Source organism: Chionomys nivalis, chromosome 7, assembly GCF_950005125.1.
Source record: "Chionomys nivalis chromosome 7, mChiNiv1.1, whole genome shotgun sequence".
Lineage (NCBI taxonomy): Eukaryota > Metazoa > Chordata > Mammalia > Rodentia > Cricetidae > Chionomys > Chionomys nivalis.
Window position 1 is genome coordinate 44,439,337 of NC_080092.1, and position 15,440 is coordinate 44,454,776.

A 15,440-nucleotide genomic window follows, 5' to 3' on the forward strand; every position below is an offset into this window, starting at 1 on the left:
AAAGCCAGAGAGGCCTTCTTGAGACAGAAGACAGGCAAGTTACCTCTGAACTCTGAAAGCCCGAGAGAAGTATCCCCAGCCTTGCACGTTTTTGCCGTGATTCCCAGACTCCCCCACTTCCCCCTACAACTTATGCTTCTAGGGGAATTTGATGAAAAGTCCTTAGTACTTTCTCTTCATCATTCACGAAACCTGAAGGGCCTCACGTTTGACTTTGACTTGGCATTTGTAGGTGTTTCTATGACCTGAAAGTCCCAGAAGGAAGAGAGCAAGGGGAGAGCAGCACCTATGTTAAAGATTCAAGGGCAAATGACTTGTCTGAAATTGTCTTTCAAGCCAGAGTTAAATGATCTTGTGCTATTCTTGGTTTCTTTGACCCTCTCCCCCATGTCTGATTTAACAGTCTTGTGACTATCAAAACCTTACACCAACTCTTCTTAGCAGACCACTAATTTCCACAAACCCAGAAGCTAAGAAGGTCACTGGATAGCATCTGAAACCCACAGCAGACAGCGTCCTTCTTGCTGTAACCGGCCAACTGTGGTCCCTTCCAAATGACTCTCCTTGTTCCGTTACTAAAAACACACCTGAACCCACTTCCATAATGGAACATGGTATTTGGGGAAACCTGGATCTGTGTTCCTGGTCGTGGAGCCCCACGAGGCAGAGACAAGCAAATCTCAGTGAGTTTGAGACCAGCCTGGTCTACAAATCGAGTTCCAGGACAGCCAGGGCTACACAGAGAAACCCTGTCTTGAAAAAAACAAAAAGTAAATAAATCCATATGAAGTGTATGCAATCAGATGTGTGCGTTGCTGGTTGGAACATCTCATATATGATACATCTCGTATATAATAGTCCTATCAGACTGCACTGAAGTGTTTGGAGACAGGTTTTCACTCTGTAGGCCAGGTTCTTGTATTTACAAGAACCTTACTCCAGCCTCCTGCATGCTAGGATTACAGGCTCATGTAACCCAGGCTGCCCTCAAACTCTCTACATAGCTGAAAAAGACCTTGAACTTCTGATTCTGCTGCCTCTACATCCCCAGAACTTGGGAGTTTGCCACAATACCCAGTTTATGAGGTGCTGCGGATGGAACTAGGAACTAAGAACTTCATGTTTGCTATGTCCCCAACCCTTAAGAGACACCCAAACGTGCTCGCATACTGATGGGATAGCATCAGGGTTTTCTATTGGCCGGGAGATAAACCTGATGCAAAAGTCTCGAGTCTGAAGCAGAAAGGGCAGGGGACAACGAAAATAGACCCAACAAAACTTCCTCTTGACTATAATTCCTTAAGAAATATGATGAGGGCTGTCTGCATAGGGTCTTGAGAGGTTCTGTGGATATGCTTTAACAGAAATGGGGCGCAGAACGGCCCGAATCCTTAAGCGGCAACTACTGTTTTTTTATTGTCTGTGAATGCAGTTTTGGGTATGATATCTCAGGCAGGCCCCGGAACAATGTCTTAACCCTCCAATCACAGGTCCGCAGGCTCTCCACTACCCAATTAGATTATTTTGGCTCCTTTTTCCTTCCTCCTTTTTCTTCTGTTTTGAGTCAGGTATCACTGAATCGCCTAGGCTGGACTCAAATTCCTGCCTCAGACTGCTAAACAGTTGTGAATTCAGGCCTGCGCTGTCAGATCTACCTCCACAGGCGTTTTCAAAGCACTGAGAATTCGCAGAGCATGGCAGACATAATCAGAAACCCGCGCTTAAGCCTTCGCGCAGGCGCGCTGGACCTCGCTGTGCTCGTCACTACCCAGAATCCCCGGGGCGGCAGAGACCACTCACTCAACAGAAGGGGGAAGTCACGGGTCGCGAGGCGGGTCTAGTGCACGGGGACTTCCCGTGAGCCTTTGCCACCCTCACCCTCCCTCGGGTGAGAAGTGGTCTATTCCGAGCCCTTAAAGATGGGGGCGCACACCGGCTACGGTCTTTCTGCCGACGCCATGACGTCTATGTTTGTGCCTTGCGGCTGGGTCCGCCGCCTGGGCCTAGCAGAGCGGAGCCGGTGCGATGCTGAGCCGGCGGCCCGGCCTTCCAGCCCCTCCGTGGGCGCCGCGCACACCTGAGGGAGCCGGGTAGGTCGGGGTCTGCGTCCCGGGGCACCGCGCGTGCACGGGGTGGCGACTGCTCTGATGATAATGAGGATTAGGAAGTGCCGTCCGAGGCGAGAACTGACGAGCTCCCTTAGCTGACCGCAGTCGTCAGCCCTCGGCGATTGACTGCTGAGCGCGAGTGTTGGAATTTGGCTCTGAACTCCCGTTCTAACCTTTCAGACCGGGGATGGACAGAATGTCGAACAGGAGGCGCAGGATCCCACCCTGAGGTAAGTTTCCGGGGCCATTGGTCACGGTGTGGCCAAGATCGTAATTTCGCTACCTATGGCCTCCAGCCACGCTTCGTGGAGAATCGTTCTTACCTAAATGGCTCCTGGCCCTAGATGGCTCAGTTGCTAAGAGGCCTACTACAATATACTGTGCCCGGGTGGGGTGGCCCATATCCCCTTAACTCGGAGTCTGAGCGCCAGGGAATGCACCGTGTTCTGCGCACCCACAGGGTCTCCATTGAACGCTTGATTGCTGTGATGAGATCGCTATAGGAAGTGCCGTCAGAGGCGATAACTGACGATAACTGTTCCTGGCTGACCGCAGTCAAGCGCTCACCAGTGCCTGGCCGTTAGGATTAGCTCAGCCTCTACTATAACAGCTGCTCTATTTTTCTAGGTAGGGAATTTGGAGTGGAGGACTTCCCGCAGCCCTGGCCTCCCATGAGGTAAGCTTTCCTTGATTTTAGTTGGGCCAGACCTTGTTAGCTTGGTTTGGGATGCTTGTACTCAGTGCTGGTTGTAGTTGGGCTAAAACAGGGTGGGGTGTGCATCTGGCCATCTTTATCTGTTGTCCACGGAGGCTAGAAAAGGGCCCTAGAGGTGGTTGTGAGTGCTGGGAATCAACCCTGGTCCAGTTGCATTTTCCCAGCCCTTAAGTTTCCACTGATCCTGTCATCTGGGTTCCATGGGTTGAACCTTGGTGGGCTGGTTTATCAGAAGCCGTCTCACTGGTGGTTGAGATTATATTTTTAATAACTTAAAATAGACCCTCTGTAAGGCTTTCGGTACTCTTGGTAGGTTGTGCTTAGAGCTGGGCTTCAGTGGGGCTGTCATTAATCCGTCCTGTTTCTGCAGTCCATTTTAGGAGTGTCTCTTCCTCAAGTTTGGAGGACCGAGTGCTGGGATGCAGTGTTGGCAGCAGTGGAGGAGGAGGAGGTGAGTTTGCTCTGTGCAGTGATCACCTCCAGCAGCTAGCTGAGCTCTTGTTACTCTGAAAGGATATCAAATGATGAGATCACCTAAAATAGCTGGAATTACCGGCAGATTGGTAGTGGTGAGCCTATGGTTCTCTGAAGATATCTTTAGGTGTTCTGCAGGACATTGGTCGGAGCAAATGTGATTCTGAACTTTAGTCTCTTTGCAGCCTATCTCCAGAGGAGTGCCCATCAACAAACAGCACAGCCATCAACGCAAGATTATGACTGAAGGCCACCTCTTAAACTCCCAAGTATGTGTTTGCCCACCTTGTCCTGGTGAGGCACCTCTGATATTCTACCCCACAGAACATTTATATACTACTTAATAAATTTGTTTCCAAAATGATTGCCACTGTATTGGTTGAATTCACAAGTCAGTGTGTGTGTGCAGTAGTTACCTGAGTCAGTGAGTGCTATAGCAAAGCAGGGCCTCTGGTGCTGGTCCTTAAAAACTTGTATTTGAAGAGTGAAATTTGTCAGGTGTTAAGCAGCCTAGCTTTAGCACTGTAAACTTCTGGTCAGTCTAAGCTGTTTTCACAACCTAGGCAAAGGTTCCAAAGCATTTAAGGCACCCACACCTCAATTCCTGTCCCTTGACAATTTACACAGTACCATGTAAGGCCCCTAACTCACCCAGATCCTTTAAGCCTGTTTGCTTACCTGGCCGGTAAGGATTTGATTCCCCAAATTCATAACTGCTTGTAAGTGTAGGAGCTGTCTGCTGTGGGAAATAACATGGGAAAAAAGGCTAGGGCTGAACTAGTCCCGGAGCCTTTTGATAGGGATTAAGTGCTTGAAAAGCCATTCCAGGGACTAAATCCTGGGAATGAGGTCTGAAACTTGGCTGGAAGAGAGGAAAAAAGTTGTGCTGGTTGGGTAAGGGCACTAGGCATGGTACTGCCTTTCACAGTAAGATCCCCAGTCAAGCAAAGGGAAGACTGCAGCTTCGACTGGATAATGCTCTTAACCACACACCCTTTCCAACAGTACTGGTGGGACAGTGCTTGGTCCAGCCGCACAAGTCTGGAGAACATCCCTAGAGCAAGGGATGACTTCTTAGGGGCATGGTATTGGGGACAAAAAGTATTCTGATCTCATCCTGCTGTTTGGGTGGTGGGTGGGGTTCAGGCATCCTCCTGATGGGTAGAAACCCCTAATCTGCCTTAGCCATCCTGACAAGTTCTCCCTGCTTCCAAATCATGTCTGAGTCACAATCTCTCTGCTATCATGGTCTCTGGTAGGTGTCATAGGGCTTCCTCCAGAGTCCTGCTCACTTGTGCCTTCCCTGGTCTCTTCCCCAGTACCTGGCCCCTCACCCAGCTCCAGGATAGTTGGTAGGTGGCCTTGTTTGGGAGAGCGCTTGCGCAGGCTGAGCAGGAAGGGCTGGGGTAAAGAGAAGATGTCCACATTGTTGCCCAGGTCAATCCATGTGACATTAGGGAACTTGCTGGGGTCCTTCAGGGTGTCAGTGAGGTCCCTCAGCAGAGCCTTGGTCAGTCGGTTGCCATTGAGGGCTAGTGTGGTGAGGCGAGGCAGGGTACTGAGCGCCGGCAGTAGCTGCAGGACCATGTCGTCTGTGAGGCCTGTGAAGCCCAGCTCCACACTGTCCACTTGCTCTCCGCAGCGCTGAAGATAACTGGTCACCCGTTCCAGGTCGCGTGAGGTCAGTGGGATGCCTGACAGGTCCACCATGTCTGGAGGATTCCCAGCTAGGAGGGCCTTAAGACTGAAGGAAAGAAGGAACAGGCTAAGCAAGCAGGGCAGGCCTTTATTGGAGGCAGGAATGTGTATCACCACAGAACTGGCCTCCGCTTAACTCTGACCTGGGATCTCATTTCTGTCCCTTGTCAGGATGGGGAAACTAGGGCAAGCTCAGCAGAGTGGGCAGAGCATCAGATCTGAAACTCATTCCAGCTACTCTCCAAGCCTATGTTTCTGTGTGGTGCCTGCAGTTTCCTATCCTGCGCTCTCTAGCTAGTTACTAAAGGTCTGTGCTTCAGTTGCTTGCCAAAAACAAAAACAAAAAAACCTGCCATTATCATAGGGTTATGAGGAACACTAAATACTAAGTGTTACAAGGCAGATGAGTAAATAATGTCACTGTTAGTCACTTGAGTTTTCACAGTTGAGTGGCAGCTGACCTACCTCCAAGAGCTAAGGTAAGTTCTCAGAGGTGAGAGCAAAGGCTCCTGGAGGCTCCATGCCTCCATCCCCTCCCTTGCTATCTGCTGCTCCTATGTTCTGGAGCCCAGACCATTTGGCTTGGTGGTAAGTGTGCCTCCAACCCCCGTTCCCCTTGGTGAGATAACTATTCTCTGAGTTTCCAAGTACCCGGGGAAAACCCTGACCCTCCTACCCTGGGAATGGCTCAACTTGCTGCCAAAGTGTATGCCTTTGCTGGCAGCTCTAGGGTCACAGCCTCACCAAAGCAGCTACCCTGGGGCCCTCTTGAAGCTGGGAGATTAACTTATTTTGTTGCTTGCATTTGGAGGTAAAACCCTCCAAAGCATGAGATTTAACTGCCTAGCATCCTGCCTGGAATTTGTTGGTTGTGACATTAGTGTTGGGTTCCATGTCAGTGTCAGTAACAAGGCTAACCCAGCATCCTGAAGATGGTTGACTGTCTACACCCTGGAGTCAGGTAGATATGGATTTGAACCTATCCCCACTGCTTATCAACTTTAGGCTCTTAGCCAATCAAATGGCAACAATTTCCTACCCTACTCACTCTAATATTTGTTATGGCCCTACTATGTGCCGGGCAGTGTCCTAGGCACCAGCATCACAATGGTGAACAATGGGGACAGGAGCTCCATTTTCCTTCTACCATGGGGAAACAGGGAACAGGTGCAGATGACAACGTAGATTTGGGGCTGTGGCTGTGTAATCGGAAGAGTAATAGATAGCATGGGCCATTAGAAGAGCTGGCTAAGAATTCCAACCCAAGTAGGGTCAAGTGGGAAGTCTGTAGCTGTCAAGTGTGTGTGTGTGTGAACACCAGCAGGAGGGTCATTGTACTCCAAGTGAAGGAACATAGAGGAGTGAGGACAGAGGAGGCACTGGCTGATCACACAGTCCTGTTTCCATTTCATTCAAGTGTGATGAGAAGCCCCCTGAGAGGAATGAGCAGGTTTCATTCACACGGTTCCCAAATGGAGAATGGACTGAGCCTCTGTGTGTGGGCACTGGCAGACAGAAGACCTAGGTGGCCATGGTTGGCACTGCTATTCCAGCACTTGGAAAGAAGCAGAGGCAGGGGGCATTGTGAGTTTAAAGTTAGCCTGGGTTACATAGTGAGATTCTAAAAAAATCTCAGCAGGCATAGTGGCACATGCCTTTAATCCCAGTATTGGGGAGGACAAGATAGGCAGATCTCTTATGAATTTGTGGCTTGTCTGGTTTGTATAGTGAGTTCCAGGTCAGCCAAGGCTACATATCAAAGATCTTGTCTCAAAGAAACAAACAAACCCGGGCATAGTGGTGCATGCCTTGAATTGTGGCACTTGGGAAGCAGATGGGTCTCGGTGAGTTCAAGACCAGCCTGGTCTACTAACTGAGCTCAAGGTTAGCCAGAGCTATGTAGTGAGACCTTGTCTGAAAACAAACAAAACCCCCAAATCAACAACAACAAAATACTAACAGACCCCCCACCCAACCCAATCAAAAAAGGTGCAGGGATAAGGAGAATTGGAGAGGTTCCTGGTGCAGCAGTTAGGAACACTTACTGCTCTTGCAGAGGATCTGAGTTTGGTTCTCAGTACCCTGTCAGGCAGCCACAACTGCCTGTAACTCCAGCTCCAGGGGAAGCTGATGCCTCTAGACTCTGAGGGCGCCTGCACTCACATGCATATATATCACTACACAGACATACACACATGCATTTAATTCTTAAAAATACTATTTAATGTGTATGAGCTTTTGTGTACTACGTGCATGTGTGTTGCCTGAGGAGGCCAGGATGGTGTTGGGTCCCCTGGAGTTACAGACGGTTGTGAGTCTGTGGGTGGCAGGAATGTGAAGTTGAAGCATCTGCAAGAGCAGCCAGTGCTCTAACGCACTGAGTCATCTCTCCAGCCCCATGATGTTCAGTTTTAATTGTCCATGTCTAGAAACACTTGGGAAGAGCCTCCATAACTGTCTAGATCAGGATGACCTCTGGGAACGTCTGTGGGGGAATTGTCTGGATTGTCGTGTTATTTGATACAGGAGGACTCAGTCTAACAGGTAGCACTATTCCCTGGGTTTGGGTCCAGGGCTCTCTGAGTGGAAAAAGAGCTGAGAGAGAGAGTTAAGCATGCGTGCATCCATTTTCTCTCCGCTTTTGACTATGGATATGACTAGTGGCTTTAATTTCCTGCCGTCTTGACTCTCCCGCAATGATGGACTGCAACCTGGAATTGTAGGCCAAATAAACCTTTTCCCCCTTAAAGCTGCTGTTGTCAGGGTGTTTTATCAAAGCCACAGGAAATGAAACTAAGAGAGAAGGGAACTGTCTTGTCCTTTCCAGCCCACTAGGAGCCACCTGGATGATCTGGGCATAGAACCAGGGCCTTGCCAGTCTGAGCAGGCAAGCCACTCACTCACCTGTGCTACCTGTAAAAAGCTGAGTGCTTCCTCTTCCAGGAAGCCTGCCTCAGCCTGGGCTCACTCGCTGCCTACCACGAGACTTGTTCTGGGTATTGTGTCTTGAGCCCTCTATCTTCTTGGTCTTTAGGACTATGAAACCCTGGAGGGTCTTCACTGCTGCATGGATGAGACAAGGCTAGACTTTAGATTCCCTGGAAAGACATTCCAGAGAACTTTCTGGAAGTGGGTTTTGATGGCCACAACTTGAAGCAATATTCTTGCCTCAGCCTTCAAAATATAGGATTGCAGAGGTACACCCATGCCTAGTTTCCATCCCAGAATACCAGGAACATCAGGAACTAGAAATTCCTCATGTCCCATCCCCACCTGTCCATCTGCAGGCCATGTTCCCCAGCTCCTACCCCAGGGACCTCCTTTTCAGCATCTCTCAAGTACCTGAAATGACCAAGTTACTTTTCTGGTCCTTAAATCCAGCATGATCTTACCCTTCTTCAAGATGAGTTTACTGACATCCCCCCTGACTTGGGCCCTCAACACAGTGCCCCAGGAAGGGTATCAGTCAGCAGGGCTGGGGCAGGGCAGACTATAGGGACTGCCACTCACCAGGCCTGTGGCTTCCTCTTCACCAGCCCTCGTTGCCTCCTCCACTGTGAATGAGGGCTAAGGTGGTAGGTCAGCTGCCGGCACAGCTTCTCCATGGCACCCAGCGCATCACCTTCCTGCAGAGGCAATCACAGGCACAGGTCTGGGAGGTGTTCCTGGAAGGCTTGGGAGGGCCCTGATCCCCATTCTAGAGTCCCTGGCTCTCTGGGAAGACCTGCTCTGCTGGCCCCAGTGAGCACCTTTGGCAGGAACAGCAGGTACAAACTCTGTATGTGTGTGTGTGTGTGTGTGTTTTGCTGGGAATCAAACCCAGGGCCTCAAACATGCTAAGCAACTACTCTGCTATTGAGTTAATCTCTGAGTCTATGCCTTATGAATTAGTTGCTATCATTGGAAAATGTTACTTTTTTGCTTTTCGAGATAGGGTTTCTCTGTAGCTTTGGAGCCTGTCCTGGAACTAGCTCTTGTAGACAACACTGGCTTTGAATTCACAGAGATCCTCCTGCTTCTGCCTCCTGAGTGCTAGGATTAATGGTGTGTGCCACCACCCCCTGGCTGGAAAATGTGACATTTATATAAAAAGTTTGGATTGCAGGTAGTCTGACCACACACCTGTTGAGCCAGACATTGTAGGCCCCTGCCAACTTGTAGTATCCAGAGCCATTCTGTCCACTTACACAACACACCTTACCTATGCTACTAAGAAACGGCTATGGTCATGAACAAAGGTTCTTGTACTTCACATAATAAAATGACTTATTTTTACTTACGTCTTTCCCCAAAGTGGGAAAAGAGAAATCTCAGAGGGCCAAATCTCTTCCAGTAGAATCTGCTTTATTAGCACTTAGATTTTTTTTTTTTTTTTTGGACAGGATTTCTCTGTGTAGCTTTGGAGCCTGTCCTGGAACTCACTCTGTAGACCAGCCTGACATTGAATTCACAGAGATCTGTCTGCCTCTCTCAGCACCTCCTGGCTGCTGAGATTAAAGGCGTGTGCCACCACCGCCCGGCTTAAAAACTATTTTTATTTTATGTGTATGGTTGTTTTGTTTGTATATATGACTGTGGACCAGATGCATGCAGTACCAGCAGAAGCCAGAAAGGGTCACTAGAGTCCCTGGAACTGGAGTTAGAGATGATTGTTAGCTACTATGTGGGTGCTGGGAATCGAACCAGGGTCCTCTTCAAGAGCAGCCAGTGCTCTTAGTTGCTGAGTCATCTCTCCAGTCCTCTATCATCAGCATTTGAGTTTGTGACCCTGAGTACCACGGAGTGAACTGTGTCACTTCAACAATTATATATTGTTCCCTTTTATCTTTTTCTTTTCTTTCTTCCTTCCTTTTTTTCTTCCTTCCTTCCTTTCTTTTCTTTTCTCCCCCCCCCCCCCAAGACAGGGTTTCTCTGTGTAGCCTTGGCTATCCTGGAACTCACCCTGTAGACCACTCGAACTAAGATTTGCCTGGCTTATCTCCTGAGCGCTGGGATTAAAGGCATGTTTATATTGATTTCCTAACACTCAATTCCCCAGAATGTGACTGCATTCAAAGACAGGACATTTAAAGGTAATTAAAAATGGGGCAATATGAATGGGCTTTAATCCCATATATCTGGTGTATTTAGAAGTGACCAGGGCACAGGCATGTCCAGAGGAAAGATCCATGTGAGCGTGCAGGGAAAAATCCTTCACAAAAGGCGAGGAGTGGCCACATCTTGGCCTTCTGACCTCTGCAGCAGAGAGGGCATTCATTTCTGTCATTTAAGTCACTGGGTTAACTGCAGTGGAAAGACTTAATAGACACAAACTCCATCTCAAGGACAATCAATTCAGCACAGGCCCTGTATCAAATCTAAGCTGGGTGGAGAGGTATGAATCCCAACCCAGGAATGGGCAAGAGTGTGCTCCTGCCGAGAGATCCAGTGCCGAGGGCCAAGACCCAGACAGTACTGGGACTCCAATGCAAACCACCAATGGGAGGTGGTGAGCTTCAACGTACCAAGCAGCACCAGCTTTTCAGTTAGGATTACCATCACCACTCTGCTAATGAAGAAGCAGCCTATGCAATCATTTAGAACACGGACTTGGGACCAAATTGTGCTGTTCCATGTCCTGGTTTTGTCTGTGGCCTTAAGTGAGTTAATGTGACATCTCTGTCCCTTCGGCTCTCATCTGTGAAGCAGGGGCAGCAACACTGGCTTCACATGGGTTTGGAGGAGTAACTGAGTCAGTACTATTCAAGTACTTTATACAGAAGCCAAGCTTGCTCAATGAACACAGTCTGCAGCTATGGGCACATGCAGGAATTCAACCAACCACAGATCAAGAGTACCCAGAAGCTGGGCATGGTGGCGCACACCTTTAATCCCGAGAGAGGCAGGAGGATCTCTGTGAATTTGAGGCCAGCATAGTCTATGTAGTGAATTCCAGGACAGCCAGGAAAGACCCTACCCAGAAAAGAACTGTCTGTCCTGGAATAGACTTATTTTTCTGTCATTACTCCCTAAACATTGTAGCACAACCATTCCTTCTATAGCATTTATCTGGGCATGCTCATTGTGAAGGAGGGTGGATGCATGTCCTATGCTGCTTTGTCAGGGGACACGTGCATTTGGTATTTACAGGGTCCTGGTGCTCTTCCTCCACAGAAAGACCAGCACTGTATCCTGAGCTTCGATGCTAAAGAACAAAGGTCATTTCTGCCTGGGCTCACATGTAAGCTTCTTTTGTGTTTCGTGTACGTGTGTATGTTTTGTTGTTTTTGAGACAGGGTCTTACTGTGTAGCCCTGGCTAGTCTGGAAATCACTATGTAAACCAGGCTGGCCTCAAACTCACAGAGATCTGACTGCCTCTGCCTCCCAAGAATGAGGATTAAATGCCAGCCCTTAGGCTTGAGTTTTTAAGGGCAGATGGATAATGATTTTTTTTTTTTTTTTTGGATAGAGAAAGGAAATCTGAGATATCCCTGAATGAGGAGCAACAGTTGGTGAGGGCAAGTTCTACAGGAACAGAGGCAGAAAATAAGAATATGGCCCGGGGAAATCCGGTCATCCTCATCCTATCCCTTGTCCAAACTTATCCTGTCTCTCGCCTGGATCACGGCAGACACCAAGCTAGAACCTTACAGAATGCCCACACTCCAGAGTACTACCAACGCTCACCACCCTCAGTATTCAGAGGAGGGCACTGAGATTCAGGGAGCTGTGGCTGACAGAATGGCAAGAGAAGCAAGTCTGAGCAAGGGGGAGGGCTGACACTGATGGCCTGGAGAACTGAAGCATCTAAGCGGGAACCAGAGGGTGGCCCTGTCACTGACAGGACTGCTCTGGAGAGGACCTAGTTCCTCACAGCCTCACGGCTCTCCGCTGCTTCAGCCTGACTGACAAACTGGAGCCAGCTGTCTACCCCAGGCAGTCTCAGTGAGCCCCTAGAGTAGACATCAGGTTCTGGGACTCAGATTCCTGCTGAGCCTAGTCACACAGGTAGGAGCAGGCGACACAGACAAGAGGGTACATCGTTGGGGGCTGCCAGGGAGTCAGTAGAGAGGAAGGTATTTTCTTACTGGAAGATGGGGTGGGGGGGCTGGGAAGGTGACTAAGGCCACGCCCACAGAAGGGACTAAAAGTGACAGAGGTCATATACAGGTCAGAGAAGGTGTGGGCAGAATGCAGATGAAGGGATAGGGGATTCGGGCTAGCGATCTGGGCAGAAAGCACAGGGTTTGTGGTGTATTAGTTGCCGGTGTGACAGAACGCAGCATTACCTGGGAGATGGGCTGCTAAGCACGCCGGTGAGGGCATTATTTTGATTATGTAAACTGGAGTGGGAAGAGGCACTGTTCAATGGAGCAGACACATGCATGTAACTCAGTGTTTGATGGCGTGTGCAAGGTGTCGTCAAGCTCTCTGCCATCTTGATGCCCCCCATGTGATGGACTGTCCCCTCGAACTGTGAGCCAGAATAAACCCTTTCTATCTTAAGTGGCTGCTGGCATAGGACTGATCACATCGACAAGGGCTTCAGAGGAAAAGCAGGTGTAAAGGCAGGGTAGGGAGTGACCAGCTCCTATGGGGGACATGCTGAATAGGAGGAGCCCAGGGAGCCTCCAGCTGGGATTCCTCAGGGAGGCCATGGAATAAGCTGAGGGGGGAGTGGAGGGAGCATTGGGCAAAGAGACAGAGAAGGCACAGAGAAATGGGGTGAGGGAAACAATGGGCACCTGGAAGAGGGCGGCTAAGGTCACCTTTGGTGGCCACTGTGTGGCCAATGAGGACCTTTCCCAGCACAGGCTTGGCCGGGATGAGGAGTACTAGTGCCGACTGGTAATGGTGACACCTGACTTTGTTGGCGAAAGAATGGGGTATGAGGACAGGACATGACACAGAGATGCCACACTGAGAGTTCATTTCCCATCTTGGATTCCCAGGGTACCTTAGAAAAAGGGCGCTAGTGGTGAGTGGGCGGGTCCCCTGGCGGTGGATTAACTTTATTTTTAGTTAGTGTAAAAAATAATAGGTTTCATTATGACATTTTAATACACACATTATTACAGCTTATTCATACTTTGCCCCCTAAGGCTCTCCTCTGACCCTCCTCCTCCCACTTGCTGGTCCCTTTGTCGCTTGAACAGCTCCCTTCTGCTTTGACGACATACGCCTCTGGGAAAACCCGCTAAGTCTGTCTTCACTCCCATTCCCTCGCTTGTTCCCGACTGCTCTCTGCTTCCGCATTCCTTCTTCCCGGATCCTAGTCCTGCAGGGAGAGCGATTCCTTCCCTTGTGCAGCCCGCGGAGAAGCAAGGGCTCAGGGGCCTTAAGGACAGGAAGGGCCAATGGATAAGATTGGGGGCACGCCCAGCTTCATTTTAGGATGCTCTGGAACAGAACTGTTGCTAGTTTCCAGAAGAAACCCACCCAAAGCCCATAGCAGAGCCCCTCTGCTTTGGCTCCTCCTCCAATCAATTCCCTGGGTTTCCGAATACCTGGGGCTGCGCCCTCTCCCTCAGCTGTCCAAACTTGAGGAGGAGCTCAGGCAGTAGAATCTTAAGAGAACAAAGGCATAGAGGGCTGGTAGTGCACGGCGTCGGCCACAAGAGGGCAGCCAAGCACAGGGCGAGGCTGCAGCTACCAGAGGGAGTTGGAGTCAACCTCAGCCTTCTCATTGGCTAAACAGGGACAATAGCTGAGCTCGCCAATTAGAGAGTAACTGTAAAAAGCACAGGGACTAGTTCCCCTCTGCTTGCCTGAACTAGAAACACCATGGGTCTTTTGTTGTTTTGTTTCTGTGGTGCTTGGGATCCACTCTGGCCTCAGATGGCAGGCCCACACTAGCACCGGCCACGCTTCCTGCCCTTAACGTTTACCTAGAAATCATTGTGCATCTCCTTCCTCCACTAGGGCACAGTCCCACCGCTCCCACTTAAGGAACAGAGGTGCACAGTTCAACACACAGTCCAGACGTTGCCCCCTGGCTCCTACCAACCTACCCACTGTACTCCCTTTCTTACGAACCCGCCCTTTGCATATTCATTCAAGGTGCTTTCATCCTCTGCCCAGCTCCTTCCCTTTCGGGCTCCTTAAAGGCCTTTCAGAGAATAGGATCTGGTGGGGCTGGCCCAGAAGACAGTGTATGTGTATGTGCGTGCGTGTGTGCATGTGTGTGTGTGTGCGTGTGTGTGTGTGCATGTGTGTGTGCGGTGGTGGTGGTGGCTAAAAGAGAACCCAGCGCAGCAGGGGACAATGAAAATGAGCCGCCTTGTAGGGACTGGAACCTGGAGTAGTGAACAGGGCCTGTGGGTAGTCATATTCCCTACCATGTGGGAGGGTGGGAATGAGCCCCGTGAAGAGAAACTGTAATGGAGCACGGGGATGGACGGACTTGCTCAGTAGTCCCAAAGCCTCCATAATGCTGAGCTGCCTCTGGGTCCACAAGATGCTGGACTTCGTGGGTGTCTGCTGGTTGTGATTAGCCATACAGAAGGACCATGGAATACTCCCAGCAGCTCTTCCTCCCGCCCACGGCAAAGGAAGAAGAGGCGGCCCGGCACAGTTGGCAGGACTCCAGCACTGCCCAGTGACACTGTCCTGAAACACCAGGGGAGGATGTTTGAGGGATTTCCCCAGGATCTGTTGGAAAGAGGCTCAGGGGCTCAAGGCCGACCTACAGCCTTCCCTGGTCTCTCATCGGACAGGCGCCACCTGCCACCTTCATTCCCCAGGCGTCTCTGTAGTAGCACCTAGGACCCCAACAACCCTGTCTGCCACTCAAAGGCTTCCCCCATTCATAAATGTACTCACTCATTAATCGGATCCTGCCTGCTCCACGTATCATACACTGGACACTGTTTATATGACTGCCTGCTGCCTGCTTGTTTTCCTTGGCCACCCTCACCCCAGTCTGTTTTCTGCCCTTCTCCGCTTACAGGGACTGTCCTGAAAAGTGTATCACCAGGTTCTCCTGTCCCTGGTTTCTAGCTGGGCTCAGTTAATGGGAGCAATCGAGGGTCAGGAGGAACAAAGGGTCAAGTCATCTCATCCAGCATGTGCAGAGCCTCCCAGACCACTCTGCCCTTGGCTCCTGGGAGCCATCTTGGGGATCAAGAGAACAGAAGGGCCAGAGGGGATGGTATGTGAATTCTAGGATAGGTATCCTGGCTAGCTCTGTGATATGGGACACTCAACAATCCTGGGGCAACACCCACATGGCAAACCGAGGCCTCCTGCCGTGGTGTGCATTAACAAGCGACAGTCAAGCCCGGCACTTACAGCCCTGGATGTCTGCCCTGCAGAGACTGTTTAACAACAAATGTTTGCTCTGGGCTTTTGTTTTACCTACTTGTTTTAAATTAAGTTTTTTATGTCTGTGCGTATGTATGAGGATGAGCGTGTGGGTGCATGTGAATGCCATGGCACATGCACGGTGGTCAGAGGACAATGGTCA

General features: G+C 50.1%; 1 protein-coding gene, 1 long non-coding RNA gene and 3 other non-coding genes across 6 annotated transcripts in view; 4 read left to right on the forward strand and 1 right to left on the reverse strand.

Annotated features, from left to right (window-relative positions):
* Positions 1-1,934: 1,934 nt before the first annotated feature.
* On the forward strand, positions 1,935-3,661 carry LOC130878499 (uncharacterized). Its single transcript, XR_009057444.1, has 5 exons — positions 1,935-2,090; positions 2,289-2,338; positions 2,736-2,784; positions 3,194-3,274; positions 3,483-3,661. It is a non-coding gene; the product is annotated as an uncharacterized LOC130878499 (long non-coding RNA).
* Lrrc75a (leucine rich repeat containing 75A) overlaps positions 2,062-15,440 on the reverse strand; it is a 44,280-nt gene continuing 30,901 nt past the window's right edge. The window contains exons 3-5 of one of the 2 annotated variants that reach the window (XM_057776490.1): positions 8,506-8,621; positions 4,632-5,041; positions 2,062-3,329 (exon numbers count right to left, since the gene is read on the reverse strand). In XM_057776490.1, coding sequence (XP_057632473.1) covers positions 3,325-3,329; positions 4,632-5,041; positions 8,506-8,621 — 531 coding nt within the window. In that variant the 3' untranslated portion in view covers positions 2,062-3,324. Of the gene's footprint in view, positions 3,330-3,650; positions 5,042-8,505; positions 8,622-15,440 lie in introns of those variants that run through there. The other variant, XM_057776489.1, reaches the window with a different exon arrangement.
* LOC130878870 (small nucleolar RNA SNORD49) lies at positions 2,141-2,209 on the forward strand. Its single transcript, XR_009057487.1, has one exon. It is a non-coding gene; the product is annotated as a small nucleolar RNA SNORD49 (small nucleolar RNA).
* On the forward strand, positions 2,590-2,659 carry LOC130878869 (small nucleolar RNA SNORD49). Its single transcript, XR_009057486.1, has one exon. It is a non-coding gene; the product is annotated as a small nucleolar RNA SNORD49 (small nucleolar RNA).
* On the forward strand, positions 3,343-3,414 carry LOC130878887 (small nucleolar RNA SNORD65). Its single transcript, XR_009057503.1, has one exon. It is a non-coding gene; the product is annotated as a small nucleolar RNA SNORD65 (small nucleolar RNA).